Here is a 22,673-nt window from a genome sequence, read left to right as displayed (position 1 = left end):
GGACTAAGCAGAAACATGGACCCACACGAGTGGAAACTGGAACCTAGGATTTTCAGCATGTTGACAAGCAAATGGGGGAGCCCAGATATAGACCGGTTTGCCTCCCCTCAGAACTATCAACTGGACAGATTTTGCACAAGGATTCCCCTAAAGCTAGCTTGGAAAGTGGATGCTCTATCCTTCAGCTGGAAAAAAGTATCGGTTTATGCCTTTCCTCCTCTGCTCTCCAAGGTACTACTAAAGATAAAACAGGGCAAGCCAAGGACGATTTTAATTGCACCAGACTGGCCTCGCCAACACTGGTACCCACTCTTGCGCAGTGTGTCACGCTTGGCTCCATGGCACCTGCCTCAGAGTCCTTCCCTGTTATCTCAGCAGGAGTACCACATTCTGTACCCTCAGCTGCAAACCCTGAACCTAGCAGCCTGACTAATTACCTAATGTCTCCTTTACCATCCCTCAGTAAATCAGTGATGGATATCATTTTAGAGGCAAGGAGGCCTAGGATTAGAAAATCTTATGCTGCAAAATGGAAAAGATTCTGTGCCTGGAACCAATCTCAAGGAATGAACGCAGCAGTGCCCAGTTTACCTCGGATTCTACAATACTTGACTGAGATGCTTCATAAGGGTTTGTCCTTCTCCATCACAATTCATGCCTCAGCCATTTCGTCTCATTATTGCACAGACCCTCCCCTCTTCCCTCACCCACTGCTCAAGCAGTTCCTCAGAGGGGCCAAAAATTTAAGGCCACCCTGGAGAACTCCAACTCTAGCCTGGGATCTTAACTTTGTCTTGGAGAAACTCACTCTTCCTCCTTTCGAGTCACCTGCTGCTGCAGATTTAAAACTTCTTTCCTGGAAAACAGCTTTCCTTTTAGCAATCACTTCTGCAAGAAGGGTATCTGAATTACTGGCCCTTATGGCAGTGGAACCTTTCATCATCTTTCATGTGGACAGGGTGTTCCTCAGAACCAATCCCTCCTTCATGCCCAAGGTGGTATCCAGTGTGGCTCTTAATCAGTCCATTCATTTGCCTACCTTCTTTCCTAACCCACAGAACAAAGGGGAACGGATACTGCACTCTTTAGATGTGCACAGACAGCTTAGATTCTACTTGGACAGGACTAAACCTCAAAGGAAATCTGAACAACTGCTGGTGGCATTTGCTGCAGGGACAGAGGGGAAAGCTATTTCAAAACAAACCATTTCAAAATGGATAGGCCATTGCATTCATTTCTGCTATAAGCACCATGGAAAACCTATCCCACAGGGCATCGGACCCCATTCAACCAGGGCTGCATCTACCTCTACAGCCTTTCTCAGGGGCACCCCTACTAGGGACATCTATAAGCTGCTACCTGGAGTTCTGTACATACTTTCACCAAGCATTATCATGTGCCAATTTTCTCTAAATCCAGAGTTGGTTTTGCCACTGCAGTCTTGTAGGGCATTGTAGCTGGTCCTAATTCTAAATTCCTCCTCCTAACCTTAGCTTTGGGACCCTACCCAAATGTAATGACTGCAACAGTGCAACATGAAGAACATAGTACAGTTGTGTACACTTACCATAAATGTAGATGTTCGTGTATTCACTGTTGCAGTCCTGGTTACACTCCCTCCAGCCCCCTTTCTTCTTTTGGCTATACCTGTACTCTCACTTACTATGCTCAAAAAGCTTTTTGGTGTATTTGCTTTTTTGTTGGAGGTATATCCATGTATTTATAGATTTAATTGCTTCCCATGAGGGGGGCAGCTGACATCTGGGGCAAGAAAAACTGATGCAATGGTGTCAGCTGCATGTTTCATACCCCTGACGACCTGACGTCATGGAAGAAGGGACAGCAACCGACGCAGGACCAAAGACTTTGTTAGTCAGGCTGACTGAGGGCTACTGCAAGCAGATAACCCAAATGTAAGGACTGCAACCGTGAATACACTCAACATACATTTATGGTAAGTGTACACAACTGTACTTTTCTTTGGTGGGCAGCAGCATGCAACCACAACAAGGGACTGCTCTTTACTCAACCCCATGCCATCCAGACCCTAACCACAGATGCATCATACTATGCCTGGGGAGCACACATGGATGACAAATGCATTCAGGGCCACTGGAGCACAAGTCAAATTCATCTGCACATCAACCAAAAAGTGATGCTAGCTGTGCAGCATGCCCTGACAGATTTCAGATCCCTACTCTCTCCATGACAACTACTAATAAAAACAGACAACAACGCAGTTATGTAGTACATCAACAAGCAGGGGGGAACCCATTCTTACCCACTCTGCAGGTTAGCCATGGCCATGTGGAACACAGCCTTAAACATACAAGTCCATCTGCAAGCTCAGTTCCTGCCAGGCAGACAAAACTCACTGGCAGACGACTTCAGCAGAAATCTCCCAGACCCACACATGTGCCAATTGGAGCCCAGCACCTTCAACCTTCTGATTCAGAAATGGGGGACCCCAGAGGTGGATCTCTTTGCCTCCCCCTGCAGCTACCAGCTCAGCAAATTCTGCACCAGGAACCCTCACAGCAGGACCTGGAAAGTGGATGCCCTATCTTTTCAGTGGGTAAATCTGTTAAGCTATGCCTTCCCACCTCTGCCTCTTCTCCCAAGAGTGTTACTCAAAATAAGATGTGACCAATCAAGGACAATTCTGATTGCCCCAGACTGGCCACGCTAGCACTGGTACCCACTCCTGCGCAGCCTGACACCATTGCCACCCTGGCACCTACACCCAGAACCCAATCCTGCTTTTTCAGCAGAAGGGACAAAGTTTGCACCCACAACTGTAAACCCTAAATCTTGCAGCCTGGCGTATCCCTTGAATTCTCCCCCAACAACCCTAAGCAAGTAAGTGCTGGATGTCATTCTTGAAGCCAGAAGAACCCAGTACAAGAAAATCCCATGCTGATAAGTGAAAAATTTACTGCTCCCTGGATTCAATCTAAAGGAGAGAACACAACTCTGCCCTCCCTGCCTCTAATCCTAGATTACTTAGCAGATCTACTCCACAAAAGCCTGTCCTTCTCCTCCATTAAGATACATGCCGCAGCCATTTCGGCTCATTACAACGCTGAGCCACCGAACCTGCAACGGCAGCAGTTTTAAAATTCCTCTCTTGGGAAAACCGCATTGCTTCTGGCCATCACTTCAGCTAGAAGAGTGTCTGAGCTACAAGCACTTATGGCTGTGGAACCTTTCATTATTTTCCATGCTGACAGGGTTTCCCTCAGGACAAATCCTTCCTTTATGCCTAAAGTGGTGTCCAGTGTGGCTCTTGACCAATCCATACATTTGCCAGCCTTCTTCCATAATCCTCAAAATAAAGGGGAAAGGATCCTGCACTGTTTGGACGTGCACAGACAGCTCAGATTCTACCTTGATAGGATTAAGCCCTTCAGAAAATCTGACCAGTTACTAGTCAGCTTTGCAACAAGGGCAATGGGCAAGGCCATTTCAAAGCAAACAATTTCCAAATGGATAGCACATTGCATCCATTTCTGCTACAAGCACCATGGGAAACCAACCCCTCTTGAGGTCAGAACACATTCCACTAGGGCAACATCTGCCTCTACAGCATTTCTCAGGGGAGTCCCTACCAGGGACATCCTGGAAGCTGCTACCTGGAGTTCTGTACACACCTTCACCAAGTATTGCCACCTGCCTATCTTTTCCAAATCCAGGGCAGGTTTTGCAACAGCAGGCATTCTAGCCAGCCCTAACTGTTCTTGACTGCCTCCACCCTTCTTCATCTTTGGGAATTTACCCGTGTGTGATAACTGCAACAGTGAAACACGAAGAACATAGTACAGTTGTGCCCTAACTCTTTTTGACTGCCTCCACCCTTCTTCACCATTGGGAATCTATCCAAGTGTGATGACTGCAACAGTGAAACCTGAAGAACATAGTGCAGTTGTGTACACTTACCATAAATGTAGATGTTTGAGTGTATTCACTGTTGCAGTCCTGGTTTCCCTCCCTCCAGCCCCCTGGTTTCTCTCACTCTCTCTCTAAACTCTCTATGCCTTTTATCCCCCACCTTTCAGGTGTATTGGTATTTACTTTTTACTGGTGGTGTTTCCCCCCACCTTAACTTACCTCCCTATTTTGGGGGGCTCCTGACATTTAGGGCAAGAAAAACTGATGTAATGGTGTCTGCTGCCTGTTTTTATACCCCTGATGTCAGTCCTGGAGCGACGGCATCTAACACAGAAGTACCAAGTCTCTGGTATTCGGGCCGACTGAGGCTACCTGTAGGCAGATAACCCAAATGTGATGACTGCAACCTTAAATACACTCTACCATCTACATGTATGGTAAGTGTACACAAGTGTACTTTAGCTATCAATAACCAATTCGGTGATTATAATTTGAAAAATTCTGAACTGGATCTACCCGTATTACCCTGTTTTTTTTAAATGTCTCTACACTGTCTGTCAGTGTGTGCTATATTAAGTATTCATCTTTCAGTTTGTCTCCCAAATCACATATGCCTAGTTTTTGATGTATTAGCATATTATTCTCCTGTGCCCATATGGCTAATTTTGTCAAGTTCTTTTGCAGGCATGCCCTATCTGTAACACATGTAATACATTTACCCATTTTCAAGTTCTCTACATACAGACTATAGAACACCTCAGATGAAAAAGATACATCTGAAAGATGCAAGCTAAACAAGTATGGGCCTAGAACAGAGCCCTGTGGGGAGACCCTGACTGCAACCTTTAATTTCACCTGTCCAATTGCTGTATGATACTTGTCATGTCCTATTTTTAAGCTATGCAGCTGTCCATCTTAAGAGTATATCACTGCCTGTTCTAATTTTTTGATAAACATAAGATGCCACCATCAAAAACAGGAACACCACTCCAAGATGCCACCATCAAAAACAGGAACACCACTCCAAGGCCAAGTTTTTTATTCATACAAAACGTTCTGGTACCTCAGCGTCTTGCCTTCTAATGGAACACTTCTAAACAACACCCTCATCCTTAAATACATGCAGCACAATCATAATTACTTCAATTAATGTATCAATGTTCCAGTTAATTAATTAGTCAGCCAGTTAGACAAAATTATCATTTTTAAATACGTTCTAAATATTTCTTAAAAGGGACATATATCCATCATATATATATGCAAATCATACTTCATTATTTTTCATGTGAAAACATATACACAGACTGTAATTTCAAAAGCATCAAATTCTAATGTATCACACAAGGCAACCTTACATAAAAAAAAAAAAAAAAATATATATATATATATATATATATATATATATATATATATATATATATATATATATATATGTGTGTGTTATTTTATACAAAGTTCACATTTCACTCTATTAAATAGTGATATATATCAAATATAATTTCATAAACATCAAATTCTAATTACTAAATCAGGCAACCTTACATATTATATATAAAAAAATATAAAATAGTGCTGATGCAAAATTAATTTTCCAATGCACATATATACACACAAATAAAGGAAAATTTATATCTAAATTACATATAAATATATGTGTGTATGTGTACATATATGCATACATCCTTTCTAAATTTCAGAACGAGAAATAGTAATAGCCCATATTCTATAGAATTACATAATTTCATAAACATCAAAATGTAATTATTAAATTAAACAACCTTACACATTATATAGAAAATAACTCTGATGCAATATCCCTTTGCTCATGCACATATATACACAAAAATAAAAAGAACTTAAACCTAAAATACATATAAATATATGTACACATGTGCATACATCCTTTCTAAATTTCAAAGCAGGAAATAATGATATCCCATATTCTATAGAATTAAATTATTTTCCATATTCATTTTCTTTGGATGTAAAGTGTGAAAATTAATAATTAATCTGCTCTCAAGTCTAGATAACTCTGTTCTAAAATTACATCTCATGCCATTAGGTCGTGCCGAAACACTGAAAAATAAACTATACCCTGGTGCTTGGACAAAAAATGCATAGCCACTGGGCTCTCAACTTTCTTTCTCCTAACATCCCCCAAGTGCTCTAAGATCCGAATCCTAACCCTCCTGGTAGTTTGACCAATGTACCATTGAACTGGGTGACAGTTACATCACAAAATATAAACAACACCACAACTGTTACAATCATAAAATTACAGAGCCCTATACGACTACCCATTGATTTTACACTCATGTAGATTCCTTACCCGATTGCATATTGAACAATGTCCACAGGAATGGGTACCTACCCGATTGGGACACACAGGTCATAGTAGGATGGACAAAGGTTTCTTATTCAGTAATTCTTTAAGATTATCATACCTCCCATAGGAAAAAACAATACGTTTGGGAAATAAGAATCCAATAGATCTATCCTCACAAACTTGTTTCCCAAGCTTGTCTGTTTTTTCCAAAAATGTCAAGAAATCACTGTACCTAGAAAGAAAAAATAGTTATTCTTTATCGTCTTCAGAAACACTTTCATTATACAAAAATTCCCTCTTGGAACTGATTGTTCTCCTAACATGGCCCTCCACATTACCCAATGCCCTACTCCTAGCACTCAACAACAATTATTTTGTTATAGCCTCTGACAAATAACTTGTGCACCTCACTTAAACACCTTTCATACAACATAACATCAGAGGTATTGTTGAGAATTCGCTTAAATTCTCCATAGGGCAAAGACTGTATCAGATGTGGATTGTGTTGCATGTATTTAAGGACGAGGGTGTTTAGAAGTGTTCCATTAGAAGGCAAGAAGCCGAGGTACCAGAATGTGTTGTATGAATAAAAGACTTGTCCTTGGAGTGGTATTCCTTTTCCTGTTTTTGATGGTGGCATCTTATGTTTATTGAGATTTTCTTCGTGAAGGTGTTTTTTCTGGGGTTTTTTTTGTTCTAATTTTGTGATCAGTGTTTTGTGTATGACCCTATCAAATGCTGAAGTCAAAGCTATATAAATTACAGTATACTTTTTCATTCATAGCTATATTGTTATGGAGCATCATATTACAGGCGGTCATAGATCTGTTTTCAACATATGCATGCTGATATATGGTTTCCAGTCCCAACCTTTCCAATTCTGACAATAATTAATCTAGTAGAATCTTTTCCATTATTTTTCCACTGTATGAGAATAAACTTATGGGTCTGTATGATCTGGGTTTATTCTTTTCCCCTTTCCCTTAAAGACAGGTTTAACAAGTGCATGTCTCCAGTCTTGAGGAAACTCCCTATATTTGTACAGCCTAGTAAATGACTCATTGTAAAAGCCCTTGGCAACCTTGAACTCTCGAGTTTCTCCTTTCCCCAGAGTGCACCACCCCCATTACCTCAGATCTCGTTTGCCACTTCCATCAAAAAGACGTGGTCTATTGCTGTGTTGAGCTTGGGCGGTAAGTAGATTTTCAAAACTTAAATTATTTGTCTTGAATTGCCTTTAACCTACTTTAGCTAAAAGTTTTTCGTTTCCTGGTTAGACTTTCTCCCTTAAATTTCAACAAATCTCTGCTTTCTTTCCTTGTTATCGTCCGCAGTATTTCTGGTCACCATTGTTAGTAACCCTCTTCCTATCTTCTATGATTATTGTAGACTTCAGTACCATTGTTGGTTTCTTTCCTTCCTTTCCTTTTGTTTAGGAAAAAAAAAAAGACTTTCTCTGTTACAGTTGTAACTTGTTTAATTGCTTCTGTTGTGGTTGTGACTGTACTTGGCCTTTTGTTTTGGTGATGGCTGAAAAGGAAAAGAGCCCGGCTGGTTTCAAAATGTGTAGGAAGTGCGGTCAGAAAATCTCAGTATCTGATTCTCACTCCATGTGTGTTTTTTTTTTTTTTTTTTTGTTTAGGTCCTCTCCGCCTGCAGGAGACTTGTGCAGTCTGTCATGCCTTCAATCCTGGGGTATTGATAGATCGCAGGAACAAACTTATCCTTAAGGATCTCTTGCCTTCTTCTTTTGACACGGCTATATGTGGATCTTCCAAAGAAAAACTAAAAAAGGTGACAATTACTTTTTTGAGCACCACTTATATTTATCCTATAGGTACTCGGAACAATCGATCAAGAGAACTCCTTTGGATCGTGTAGTTTTTTCGGATCCTATGAAGAAGCAGCAAAAATTATTGGACCCTACTCTATCTTCATATCCATATAAGACCAAATTCAAGCCCGTGGATCTGATTGTTTCTTCAGAACCAAAGTCTCTGACAACGAAAGATATGTCGGATCTGAAGACCTCGGATCAGGTGCCTCATCGACCAGTTCTGCCTAGAATGAGGTACTCTCCTTCAGTGGACCCGGTTTCATCTAGAGTGCCTTCCCCATTTTTCAAAAGATCAGTCTCTATCTGCTGTATCCACTCATTCACCCAGAAGTCTCACAGAAGAAGACCTAGAGACGGTAGTGAGAAAGATCCTTTTGGCGCAGAGCTAGCCTGACGCTTCCTTGGCTCCTCCTTGGCTCCTACCCCATCAGGTTGGGAGTTCCATATTTCCACTACTCCTCCTCTGACTCCTGTCAAAGTCTCGGAGCCCTTAGATCTGAATCATCCGGCACAGTTTTTTTTGGATCAGAGGATTCTAGTATCCTCTGATCAGAGACCCGCTCTGAGCTCTTCAGTTCAATTGGATCTGGAGAGAGCTCTGAGCCAATTCTACCCCCATTGGGTCTGAGGTGCTGCAGTCAACTCCAAGGGTTTCAGAGCTGTATCTGCTTCTTGGAGCCTCGGCGATGGTCAGATCGGGTCCAGCTTTGGCCTTCAGGCAGCATCAGGGTGGAACCATGAATCAGAAGTGTGGGTTCTGTATTCTTATCCTTTTCCAGGATGGTCTGCCTTCAGGGCTCTGGAGAGAGCTCTGTCTGCATCTCAAACCCAGGCGATGCCTCCGCCTCTGTTCCTTAAATCTCAGCTATCCACTTTACAGGCACCAAAGACACAGATTTTGATGAGGGTGAAAGGTCCCCACGGTCACCTCCTGAAGATGTCTCATTTGGAGACTTCCTTGAGATCCTGAAACAGAGAGGTGGCTGGAGGTCCAGCAACCCTTCATCGGAGGAATCTGTATTGTTGTAGGCTTTTGCTAACAGCCCATCTTCTACCTGGGTGGGTTCCACCTGCTGATGAGCTCCTGGAATTGGTCTTGCAGCGGGCGTGGAAGGAACCTGACTCTATTGACCCTATTCTCATGAAGCCATATAGGATTATGATCTCTCCAGAGTCTAACCAGTTTTGGTTGAAAAATCCTTGTGTTGATGCCATGGTCATGGCGGCAGCCACTAGAAAGGAACTTGCTGACGAAAGTACCTCTGGCCATCCTCCTGACAAGGAGTCACGGGCAATGGACAGATTTGGGAAGCATGTCTGTGCTTCATCAACCTTTGCCTTAAGGTCTTTAAACTACTTGACACATTTTATGAGACTTCACACTGATCTGATTAAGAAACTTTTAGGTACCCTCAAAGGAACTGTGTCTGAAGTGAAGGATTTGGTCACTTCTCAGGTGGTGACCCTACAATCAATTTCCAACTCTTCTATGAGGCTTATTTCTAATGTGGCAGAAGGAACCTCAAAGGCAACGGTTTCAGACGTAGCCATTAGGAGACTTGCTTGGGTGCGTTTTATGTGATTTTTGCAGAGCCTTACAAGTCTACGTTTGTCAGTGCTCCCTTTGACGGCACCTCTGTTTTTGGTCCCAAAGTAAAAGATAACTTTGTCCAGGTGTGAAAAGACCCTATCTGCCATGGGCATATTATGTTTTTACACCCCTCAAAGATCCTTTTTGAGGAATCTTTGAGGTGGTGGAAAGATATGGTTCAGAAAATTACTAGGATTTTTCCAGGACACACGTGGAGGGACTTCTCCCAGTGGCAGAGGGGGAAGTTCAAATAGTAGACACCGCCCTCACTGCAGAGGAGACCTGCAGCATCAGAGGTCTGTTTGACAAGCCCTGTCAGTGCTCCTGAAAGGAGGCCAGATTTTCCCCCACTGGAGGCAATTGGGGGTAGATTGTCCCTCTACCAGAGAGCCTGGCTAGAAATAACAAAATATATACTTGGATGCAGAGGATCCTATTCAGAGGATATATAATTCCATTTCCCTTTGTCCTCCAAATTCCAGAAAAATCCCCGATGTTCCACTCAGTCAGAGGGAACAAGCAGCATTTCAAATAAAAAAGCTGCTAAACAAAAAAGTCATCCAAGAGGACCCCCCAGACCAGACACCCCAGGCCCGATTTCCCCCCTCTGGAGGCAATCGGGGGTAGTTTGTCCCTCTACCAGAGAGCCTGGCTAGAAATAACAAAAGATACTTGGGTGCAGAGGATCATATTCAGAGGATATATAATTCCATTTTCCCTTTGTCCTCCAAATTCCAGAAAAATCCCTGATGTTTCACTCAGTCAGAGGGAACAAGCATCATTTCAAATACAAAAGCTGCTAAACAAAAAAGTCATCCAAGAGGATCCCCCAAACCAGAGGATCTGGAACTTAAGATTCTTTTTAGTGCCATAGAAAACGGAAACCAGTTCTGGATCTCAGCAGCCTGAACAACTTTGTTTGGAAAACGAAGTTCCGGATAGTCACAGTTCAGTCGATTTCTTCCATTTCTGGGGAAAAAAAAACAATTAGATGTGCTCAGTAGATCTCCAGGATGCATACTATCATATAAAAATGAACAGATGATCCAGGAAATTCTTATGCTTCTGGCTAGGAGCCAGTAATTACCAATTCAGAGCACTGCCCTTTGGTCTTACCACAGCCCCCAGGGTGTTCAAATGTATGGCAGTGGTAGCAGCTTACCTGAGACTGCACAGATTTCGGGTGTTTCCTTAAGACGACTGGCGTATCTCCTCCCTGACCAGGCATGAAGTTATGGCAATTGAAAACGGAATCCAGATTTGTGTGCAGTTAGGCATAACCATACATTTTGAAAAATCGCATCTTCAGCCATCTCAAACTATAGAGTTCATAAGGGTGCTACTCGACACAAGATCAACAATGGCTTCTCTTCCCCTTTCTAGAGTTCAAACCGTAAGATCGCAAATCAACAAGAAACTTTACAGTACCACAGTCCCCGCTTGTCTGGTCCTGCAAGCGTTAGGATTGATGGCAACAGTGATACCCCTTGTTCTGCTGGCCCAATTTCACATGAGGATTCTTCAGTGGATGTTAGCATCTCAGTGGTCAATACTTCAGCTATCAATACCCAACCCAATTCATATCAGCAGCTTGTGTGTAAAAGATCTGATATGGTAGACCCATTCAGAGCTACAGCAAGATCATCTATTTGTCCCTTCTCAGCCCAGGATCATAGTGACCACGGATGTTTTCTTGCTGGTGTGGGTGGGCATTACCTGAGAAAGACCATTCAAGGCATGTGGTCCCCAGAAGAGGCCAATTTGCGTATCAACATTCTGGAGTTGAGAGCAGTGCTCTTAGCGTTGCAAACCTTTCAAGATTTTCTCTCATTAGGAATGATTGAAACCAGTTCATACCCCTTGTATCGAGAAGCACTATGAGTGTGGCAATGAGCAGTCTCTCCCAGCCACTTTCTGTTAGCAACGCATATTCCAGGGAAGAACAACATACTAGCAGACAAACTGAGCAGGTGCATTCTGTTACCTCATGAATGGTCCCTCAACCAGATAGCAGCAGACATGATTTTCCACAAGTGGAGCCAACGTTGCTGTGATCTCTTTGCATCTCCCCTAAACAAGTGCAGTAACTACTTTGCCCTTATCCTCCCTCAGGTGGAGTCAGCAAGGGATGCTCTACTTCAGTTGCCCCCCCCCCCAGGTTACTGTATGCTTATCATCCGATCGCTCTGATATCGAAATTCCTTCAGAGAGCTGCCAGGTTGAAGAGCAAGGTCATTCTTATTGCTTCCTTTTGGCCTTGACACATTTGATTCCTGTTCCTGTGGCCTCATTTGATCCATCAACCCAGGATTCTGGATCCAGTTCAGACCTTCTTTCTCACTCGAAGAATAGTTTTTACGGATCTTCCAAAGCTCAAGCTGATGACTTGATTTCTCCATTTCCAGTAATAGCCAGACAGTCAGTGCACTCCTCCATAGTTCGAATTCTGTTATCCCTCAAACCATGTATGAGAAAAACTTTTGCTAACAAATGGAAAAGATTTGCGCATTGGGCACTTGAAAATTATGTGGATCCCTTTTCTGCACCGATTCATACTATTCTGGACTTTGTCATGGCTTTTTGAGCAAGGGGTTAGTTCTTCTACAGTAAAGGTTCAGCTAGCAACAGTTTCCAATTTCCATATTGGTCATGATGACTGTTCCCTTCTTTGCATAAACTTTGAGAGACCTTTCTAAGTGGAATACTTCTACTGAGCCCTCCTTTTAAAGATTCTACTCCACCATGGGACTTAACTCTGTTAATGCAAGCTTTGGTTCTTCCGCCCTTCGAACCTGCAAATACTTGATCTAAAATTTTTATCTTTGAGGATTTTATTTTTAGTGGCCATTACTTTGGCCAGACGAATTTCAGAAATTCAGGCTTTCAGTCAAACCTCATACCTAATTTTTCCTAAAGATAAGAATTGTATTGTGAACTAATGCATCCTTTTTTACCCAAAGTTGTATCAGAATCCAACATTAACCTATCTATAAACCTTCCAGTTTTCTTTCAAAATTATGCAAACAAAGGCAAATATTTGTTGTATTCACTAGATGTGCATAAGCAATTGTTTTTCTACTTACAGGACAAAGGACTTCAGGAAATCAGCTGTTATTTGTTTCCTTTGCCAAAAGGAAATTGGGCAAGGCACTGTTTAGAGTTTCCCTAGCCAAATGGCTTACAAATTGCATTTCTTTCATTTACAGTAAATTGAATTTGCCCTTAACTGAGCAATTGCCTGCTCATTCTACAAGATCCATAGCAGCTTCCTCAACATTTCTTTCAAGAGCCTCCATGGGTGATGTTAGTGCAACAGCAACTTGGGCTTCACCTCACACCTTCATATCTCATTAAAAGTTAGACTTAAGTAGGGCATTGTTTGTCTCAATGGTGCTCAAGAATATCCTTCCTTGAGGCCACCCTGGGATTATAGTAGCTTGGGACTCTTTCCCATCAGTTGAGGATGGAAAGAAAATTGACATCAGATAAAGAAGTTACGTACTTACCATAACGTTCCATCTGTTTTGTCCATTTTCATTCCTCGTCGACTCCCTACCTGCCAGCCCCCATCCGATGTTGTCTGAAGAGCGAGTGGATAAAGACAGTCTTCAGGTCTTTCCCTTGCCTTTGAGTCCAGATACAGCCTTGTGCTTCCCTTATCTGCTTTATTTCTGCTTAATTTATTTCTTCTATACGAGTAAAGTGTTAGTCTTTTGCTATAATCTGCAAACAAGATCTGAGGTAATGGGGGTGGTGCATTCTGGGTACGGGAGAAGCTCAGGAATTCAAGGTTACCACAAGCTTTTACGACGTCAGAGTCCAATCTGAGGGCTTGGATACGACCCCATCAGTCGAAGAGGAATGAATGTGGACAACAGAGATGGAATGTTATGGTAAGTACATAACTTCTTTTTCATGTCCGAGTGTTCTCAGGTCCTTTATTACTAATTCCATCTCCTCCCTATGCTTTGTTTGGTTCCAGTTTGCATAGTTCTTTTTCAATATCCTCTAATATAATTCAGTGTCTGAGGTTCTGAGTTTCACTAGAATAGTTGGTCATCCCCAGACTGCTTTGCATAAGATTTTATAATCTAGTGGATTTTCTAGTAGCTAGTAAATCTAGATTGTGCAGGACTGTACCTTACAGAACAGATTGTGCAGGACTGTACCTTACAGAACAGAATTTTAAATGTGCTTCTGCCTAAGGTGGAGGAATTCAGAGGCCCAGGGGTTGTGATCATGCCACTCTGGGGTTTATGTTTGGGAGAAGGGAAAAGATGTAGAGGTGGAGATAATTATGTTGAGACAGTAAATTTTGTTGAGCTAGGGGAGAGGATCAGAGAGTTTGGGCATAAATGGGAAAAACAAGCTGTGGGAGGGTTCAAACCATGGGATCCTCAAAGCATATAGACAAGAGTTTGAGAAAGAGTAAGAGATGGAAGAGAGTATTATATTTATTTGTTAACATTTGTTGACTGGGAAGGTCTGACTGGGAGGAGCCTATTTTCAGCGCAGGTCTGGGGAGAAACGCTGCAGACACATGCCTGTGGTTAAGTACAGTTGGAAAAATCAGTGTTTAGGACAGAGGATAGGTGGATGGGAGGGGTGTGGAAGTAGAAAAGGCACAGTGCAAATGAGCCAGATAGAAGCCAGATAGAAGGGCAGCAAAAGAGGTAGTCAGAAAAGGTACAAGTAGAAAGTGAGTTGACAAAATGAATCAAGAGGGAAAACAAAGGCCTGTTACTGTTAGGCATGTAGCAGAAAGGAGGGAAGGATGTAACCAGAATGAGTGTAAAAAAAAAATCTCAGAAGGGTCAAACACAGCAGCTAGAAAAAAAACTTTTCTTCAGGTCTGTCACAGTCGCAAGCCTCTAACTATAACCACCAAACCACAATGTACACGGAAAGAAATGCTTAATGCTTTTGTTTGTTTAATAATGAACTTCTTCAGAAACTAGTTAAAAACATACAAAGGTGTGTTTAAATACAATTGAAAAGATGGTATCCTAAATTAAACTGTCCAGTAAGCACGTTTAAAAAGTGCATACCTCTGTAACCAATTTCATATTTAAAGGTACAAAGAGAAGAAACTAATTAATCGTAAAAAATTAAATAATCTTGTGTTTTAAAACCCTTTTAACATTGATAGAGCAGATTTTCTGCCCGGAATTAAATGAAACTAAGAGAAGCTTGCCATTTAAATTCTTGCTTCACTAAAAAGTTATTAAAAGATGCAACAAATAATTTCTGGTCTTTCTTAAGCACTAAAAACAAACTTTCTGAAATCATTGCATTTCAAACTGTGCCTAGCTAAAGCATTGTTAGTGTCACGTTTCTTAATAGCTAGATGATCTCTAATTCTATTGGACAGTTTCCTAATGGTTTTTACCTACATAGAAACTTTGACAGTTCGTACAAGTAACCAAATACACACTATACTCTCAGTATTAACAGCTGAAAATCCTTAGCTACAAACTGGTGGCCACAGTGTCCCAAGTAATAACTACTCCACTTGTTAATATATGTACAATATTTACAGTTATTACAAGGACTTGTGTTTTTCCAATAATTGCTTCAAATTCAACGTTTTCTTAAAAACAGACTTTGGTTTCACATCCAGTATTTCAGTTAACTCTGAATTGCTGAAAATAATTTTCCAGTTTTGTTCTAAAACACACCTAATGTCACGGCCATTAAGACACACAGGAATGGGAAAGGCTAAACTTGTATAGTCATCAGTTTTACGGACTGTTTTTGGTGTGTACCCAGCATTTAAAATAACTGGAAATTTGGTGTCTTTAGCGTGGATAACTTCCAGGGCAATTTCATTCAGTTTAATGGGGTTATCCATTCTCATGAAACATACAGAATAGTATTAATGTAACTGATAATAGCAGTGCTATGGTTAAATTACTCACTGAAGGAGAAGAGTACAAAAAAGTGGCCTAAGATTTTTTTAAGATGTAGTTTTCATTTGTTGACATGCAGTTACTTGATTTATTTTATCAGTTTTATTGATGTTGGACTATTTGATTTTTTGCAAGTAGAGCAGGCCGAATTAGGAAAAAAATTTCGGTATACCAAAAATTCAGACAAAGAACTCACCATTTAGGCCAACAGTTTTTGCTCCTAATAATAAAAAATAAGATCACAGCCTGTTTGGACTCTGTATTGAATTAAGTAGTACAAAAAAGTTTATATTTGAAAGATGTCCGTTTAATGGAAATGACACTTTTTGTACTCCAGATGTCACTTCCTTGAATACTGTAATACATCAAGTAGAAGGCATTGAACTTGTGGGGTCCTGTTTAGTTAAGTATACAGATATGTTGAGTTTTGACGTTAACACTATCTGTACTTTATTAATAATTGTTTTAAGTAACAGTTTTTTTTCTCTTTGGAGACATTTTTCAGCCAACTTCTGATATAGTGGTGGGTGCCAAAGTGGCACCTGCTTTTACCAATTTAGTCATATGTTGGTGGGAGATGGAATTTCTAGCTAACATGGATTTATTTTAGAATATTACATTATACAAAAGATACATTGACTATTTAGTGTTTTTATAGATAGGGAATTTTGAACAACTGACCCTGTTTATGCAAGAAATGAATGAATGTGTTCCCTGGCTGAAATTTGGTATCAGTGATAAAGGGCACACTATATTAATTTTTTTGGCTACTGAAGTGACATTAGATTTAGAAAATGGAAGGTTTGTTAGCTGTATTTCTAGAGGAGACCTTTGCCAACAATTATGTACATTTTGACAGCTATCACCCTTTCTATGAAATGTAGTATTTTTAGAGGTCAGATTATTAGACTAAGTAGGTGAACAGTTCCAATTCTGATTTATTGAGTGAAGTCACAGTAGTTACCAAAATGTTTCATGAGAGGGGGATACCAGTTAAACAAATATAATGAAATTGCCCTGGAAGTTATCCAAGCTAGAGACACCAAATTTTCAGCTATTTTAAATGTTGGCTTCACACCAAAAACAATCAGTAAAACTGCTGACAATAGACTAGACTCTTATCCTTTCCCATTCCTATATGTCTTACTGACTGTGACAGTAGGTGTATTTTAGAAAAAAACTGGAAAATTATTTTGGGCAATTCAGAGTTGACTGAAATATTGGATGTGAAACCCAAGTTTGTTTTTAAGAAAAATTCGAATTTGAAGCAATTATTGGAATGAACACATACTATTTCAAGTAAAGAAGTGTTGTGGTACAAGTCCTTGTTAATGTATCTACAATATTTACAATTATTACAAGTGTAGTAGTTATTACTTTGAACACTGCAGCTACCAGTTTGTAGCTAGAGATTGTTTCAACTGTAATATTGTGGGTATAGCATATTTGGCTATGTGTATGAACTGCCATAGTTTTCTATGTAGGTGCAACCATTAGGAAACTGTCCAACGGAATTAGAGAACATCTTCTAGCTATTAAGAAACGTGACACTAACGATGCTTTCGCTAGGCACAGTTTGAATTGCACTGATTTCATAAAGTTTGAGTTTAGTGCTTGAGAAAGTAGGCCAGAAATTATTTGTTGAATCTAACAAACTTTTTAGTGAAGCAAGGATTGAAATGGCAAGTTTTTCTTAGAGCAGATTTTCTGCCTGGAATTAATGAAACTGTCAGTGTTAAACATGTTTTAAAATACAAGATTATTTAACTTTTTATGAGTAATTAGTTTCTTCTCTTTTTACCTTTTAATATGAAATTGGTTATGGACGCATGTACTTTTTAAACATGTTTATTGTACAGTTTCATTTATGATGTTATCCTTCAAATTGTATTTAAACACAGCTTTATATATTTAACTAGTTTCTGAAGTTCATTATTAAATGAGCAGAAGTGCTAAAACTTATTTCTTTCCATGTACATTGTGGTTTGTTGGTTATAGTTCAAGGCTTGTGGCTGTGACAGCCCTGAAGGAGTAAGTATGTAACCAGAATGCGCAAAGGTTTGCTGAGCTGTCATAGAATTCTGGTAGAAATTTGTTACATAAAACGAATATTTTATTTCATCTTTACAAAGGAAAACGAGTAGTGTGCAATGCTGAGAGGGAAGTACAGCAAAATGGAGAGTACCATGGACATATATAATAGGATGGACAGCAAAGAGTTCCTACCATCTGAGAAGATAAAGCACATGGTCCTTCTCTTAGTGTCTTCAGGAACCTGTACATTGTGCTGGGCGATCTTCTGACAGACACTGTTGACAGATCACTGACCAGTGCAGAAGTTTATGATGTCTTGAAGGACGGGTAGTGTAGTGCTTATTTCTAGAAGAGGAGCAAGGAAAACATTGGGAAGTGCAGTTGTGGTGGCAATGCCAGGGAATTTCAGGGATGGAATTCTGAAAGGCTAGTTTTCCTGGGTGAAGAATCATAAAGACCACAGCTAACATAGATTTGTGACCATATGAACCTGTCATTCAAATGTGATCCGATTTTGTAATTGGCTTACAGAAGAACTTGAAAAAGAGAGCAACATTAAATGTGGTATACTAAGACTTCACCAAGAACTATGTTTTTATTGCACTAAAACCTGCTAGGAAAACGAAAGGTGCAAGCGAAGGGCCATGATCAAAGAACTGTAGTACTGCATGGAAGAAAGGCATAATGCCGCAAATAAGGGAAGTAACTTGTAGAGTACCACAGGAGTAAGTCCACCATTACTATTCATTAATATTGATAAGTTAATAATCCAGAATATTGCACTTGCAGTTTTTATGCCAAAAAAATTGCAGGTATAGTATTTTGTGATTTACTTTATTTTTGCATTTTTCATGGATATTGTCAGTGAATTTATAAAGTAGTTCAGAGATTACCTGCTTAACATTTTGGCATAGCCCTTTGAATTCTTATTACAGTTTGTGTTGTGTTTTAGAAGTGTACCATCCATTCACATAACACATTCTATTTTTCCGACATCCATCTGTGGGATGTGTCAGCAGGAATGTTTGTTTTTGCTGAAGGTACTGCTATAAGACTTAAATGGCCTCCATTCCACTTGAGGATATAAAGTCTTTGTCAGCAGTACAGACATCGCACAAGGTTTTTACTGTGCTAATCAGCTGGTAACTGTTGTGCAATACCTGTGCTTTGAGGTGCTCAGGATCATAACTTTTATTTCATCTCTTCCAGGCATTTCAGATGGTAAATGTAAAGCTACTGGAGCAAAATCCAGAAGAGAAACAGTTATTTGATGTGATGCTGCTGTCAAACAACAGTCCAGAAAGTGGCAAGCGTATTATTAATAGTGTAAACCACTATGGTAAGATGTGTTTGCTAGAAAAAATATTATATACTGACTGCCTTATCTAAAGTAGTGCCTCTTCTGTGTTACTTCACTGGTGTGATGTCATGCAGTTGGGGTGACCTACAAAAGCAATGTCATTTGAACAATTCATTAATTTACTTTGTATTTTAGTTAAAGAAAAACAGCAGTGTATTAGAAGCATTTCTGTTAAGGACTTGGGGAAAGAGGTGTGGCATTAAAGAATATTGGCAAAGATGATAGATTTTTAAAGAAAATGTAGTAATCCAGGATTAATAAGAAACAGTGATGTGTGTCTGTTCCCCCCCAAATAAACACAAGAAAAGTGTAAGAGAGACTGGAGGGATAAAAGAGGTAAAAGTGCCTTTGAAGCTAGCTGGCAAATAGGAGCAGAATGGAAGACCTCATCAGACATGTTTTTGTCATGCTTCCTGACTTTGTGATAGGAGTAAAAAGTCAAAGTTGAGCTTGTGGAAATCATCATTCCTGTTGATGTTCTTCGTATTGGTCACTGCTGCAGCAGCCTTAGCTATGTGGGTTATATCCTGCCATGAATATAATGGCCATCCAGTTTCCAAAGCTTCAGGGCAACTTTCACATGCCATAACTGTCAAGCAGCTCAACATGATCTGACTAAAAGATAAGTCTGGGGGAAAAGCCCTTCAGAGCTTTACTGCCACTGAAGAGTATACTCCTCTTAGGCTTTTGAGGATTGACAGCTGACTTGTGTTTCCTTTTGCTGGGCAGGTAAGTTCCTTTTGGGGGGAAAAAAAATTCCGTATCTGGTGCTGTCCTTTTCATTCTTCCTCGTTGAATGGGTTACGGATCTGAACCATGGATCCTACTTAGTCACATAGTATAGATTTTGGATCCAACTCTTGAGCTCCTCCCTCTACCCATAATTCTCTCGTCCATCCTCAACACCACAGATCTCGTTTGCCACCATCATGCTCAGATGTAGGGTCCTTCTCTCAAGCGTTAAATTATTGGTTCGTAAGTGAATTTTTTCTTTGCCTAAAATATTTCCCTTTTTTTGCTGCTCTACCTCCCTCTTAGCTTTTTGGTACAGTGTCAGGCTCTTTAGTATTCTTCAATAGTGTTTCCCTTGTTTTTATTCTTGCTCCATAGAAAGCATACTAGAAGTCAGAAAACTGCCCCACTGTTTAAAAGACTGATATGAGACTGATTAATGACGACATTACTGACTAATACTGTTAAAAACAAACACTAAATATTTTATGGTGAAAATAACTGACATTGGTGCTGTTTTCTGATGCATATGTTTAGCATTTCTGTATATTTTAGCATGGTTTATCTGTTAAACAGTCATTTTTAACTGTTTTTTAACATTCTTTGCTAATTTATCAGGAAGATTCAATGTTACTTGATATGTTAGATAATTGTATTTTTAATAATTTTAGGTTACTTTGTTAGCTTCATACAATTCAGGAGGCAGTCTGCTATGTGTCGTATAGAGAAGTTACCTTATTTTCTGACTGAGATTAACTGGTTTGATGGTTGTATTTTCTGTTTTGGTAAACTATGGTTATAACACTTAAAATGTACATAGCATATTATATTCACAAGCCACATTATTTTTCCATCAGCCCTTCTGGTTTTACAGGTTTAGTTTCCAAGCAGGGCGACTAGTTACATTATTTCACTTCAAACAGGGCAATTAGTTGGATCATTTCACTTTAGAACCATTTGTGTGGGCCTGTTGATGCTCGATGCTTTTGCACATGATTAACTTCACAACAGTTTTTTAATTCATTAAACATCACTTCTGCACATACTTGTAAATGTAAAAAGCAGTTTTTCAGCTGGTTTAAGCCCATATGGTGTATTTCTCATGGTTCCACATATAAGGGTACATTTGTTTTCGAACAAGACTCTTCTCTTGAGTGTACTCTTACACATTCAAACCAAGTGTTTTCCTAGTTAGATGCCACACTTTAACAGATCCCCATGGCATGAGTGCTTTATTTTTAACATTTATCATTGTATTTCCACCTTAGCAATTATAGTTTTGGTTTTCATCCTACTTAGGTTTTCACTTGTAGGTTTAAACACGTGTTCATTCATTTCATAGTTTATTGGCACACAAACCTGATGAAGTATTTATTTGATACAAAAGCGATCTTTGTTAAAAGGCAGTTTATATTTATTAATATTTATTCTGATAGATGTCTAGTGGTGCATATTTTTATTTGTTAGCTAATCATTTTGTTAGTTTCTTAATACAATTTGTATTTGGTTAGCCTATATGAAGTGTTAGTAAGCTGGTTTTATATTGTAATTTGTCTCTAGCTTTTAAGTTTCAGTTTTAGGTAGCACAGTCTTTGATTTACACAGTGGTGTTAAGGGGAGCTTCGCTAAAGGAATGATTTGTATTGCTTTCATTGCTCTTAACAGAACCACCCTTTGTAACCACTCCATCTGAAGTAGTTACCCACAGGTTGCTGATCAAACGAAGTTATCGGATCCAACCCTGATCTGAGCCGGCAGCTTTCCAAGCTAGAGATCCGAGCTCCTAGCTCCTCTCCTTACCCATAATACCCTACCTCCTTCCAGTCCTCAAATCTCATTTGCTGCGGCTTATTGAAGCATGAGTGACGAGCTCCTGGCGATAATTGTGAATGTTTTTTCACAGGGTTTTTTCTCCCTTTTCTCTCAAATTCTGTGTGTGTGAGTATTAGTCTATTCCTAGTCTATTAGTTTAAAATAGTTTTCCCTTCGTAGTCAGTTACTCTTAACTTTCCCCTTCCCCTTATCTGTGTGTGAGGGCGTGTGTGTGTGAATTATCATAGCCAAAGTCCCTAAGGCCATATTTTCTAAATGCTCCGATTGTGGCCATAAGCTGTCCCCGGCCGATGGCCACACTCAGTGCGTTATTTGCCTGGGGGTGGCTCATTTATCTTCAGGCTGCCTGATTTGTGCCGCCTTCAACCCCCGGGCTTTGAGGGACAAGAGGACTAAGTTAATCCTTGCGGGCCTTTTGCCCTCGGATCCTGCTTCTTCCTCCTCTCCCTCAGTGGCACCAGCCGCGGCTGCGGCTGTTCACCCTTCCGTTCCTACTCCCCTGGCTGGGACTCAACCTCCCTCAGTGTCCCAGGGAGAGAGGGACGTCAGGTAAAAAGATAAACACAGAGAAAGAGGGAGAGGCATAGGAGCCATAAGCGGCGGGCCGATTCGGATCCCTCTGCCTCGCCGGCTAAGTTGCTCCTTTCTTCTTCGAAGGTCTCCGGATCTTCCCCCTCTCGGCTCCGTTCTCCTAGTTTCTCTCCGGAGCTGGAGGAGGAGACCCGGTCACCTTCTAGGTCATCGAGGCGGCCTTCCCGGCCAGCCTTGGCGGCCTCTTCTAGGTCAATGAGGAGCCTTTCGGATGTGGACATGGACTGGATGATGCGTAGCTTCCTCCAGGCCCAGATGCAGATGGGAGTGCTCTTGCCCCCCCCCCCCTCCAGAGGGGAGCTCGGTCTCTTTCTTTGCCCCCATTGCTCCTTCTCTGATCCATTATTGGGTTTCGGAGCCGTCTGATCCGGGTAGCATCAGAGCCGGGGAGTCGGCGCCGGTAGTCATCACTACTTCGCCGGCTGTACCCTCGAGTTTGTCGGGTCCTTTTTCGGATCCGAGCTCTCGGGGCCATGAGCCGAGCCTCTGATCCGGAGGGGTGAGTGCGTCTCCGGCCCCGACACGGTCTGAGCACACCTCTCTTTCAAGTCCGATCGCTTTGGCTCCGGCAC

The 22,673-nt window shown here is 40.7% G+C and overlaps 1 protein-coding gene across 1 annotated transcript in view; it reads left to right on the top strand.

The window, feature by feature from the left end:
* The window catches only part of LOC122791843 (cytosolic 5'-nucleotidase 1B-like), a 690,897-nt gene that overhangs the window by 227,433 nt on the left and 440,791 nt on the right, over window positions 1–22,673 (top strand). Inside the window, exon 3 of the mRNA XM_044059803.1 lies at window positions 18,795–18,924. Within this exon, the coding sequence (XP_043915738.1) occupies window positions 18,795–18,924 (130 nt within the window). The remainder of the gene's footprint in view (window positions 1–18,794; window positions 18,925–22,673) is intronic.

Source organism: Protopterus annectens, chromosome 17.part0, assembly GCF_019279795.1.
Source record: "Protopterus annectens isolate FY-2018-M chromosome 17.part0, PAN1.0, whole genome shotgun sequence".
In the NCBI taxonomy this organism is placed as follows: Eukaryota; Metazoa; Chordata; order Ceratodontiformes; family Protopteridae; genus Protopterus; species Protopterus annectens.
Note: the sequence above shows the minus strand (reverse complement) of the source record. Positions and strands in the feature narration are given on the sequence as shown.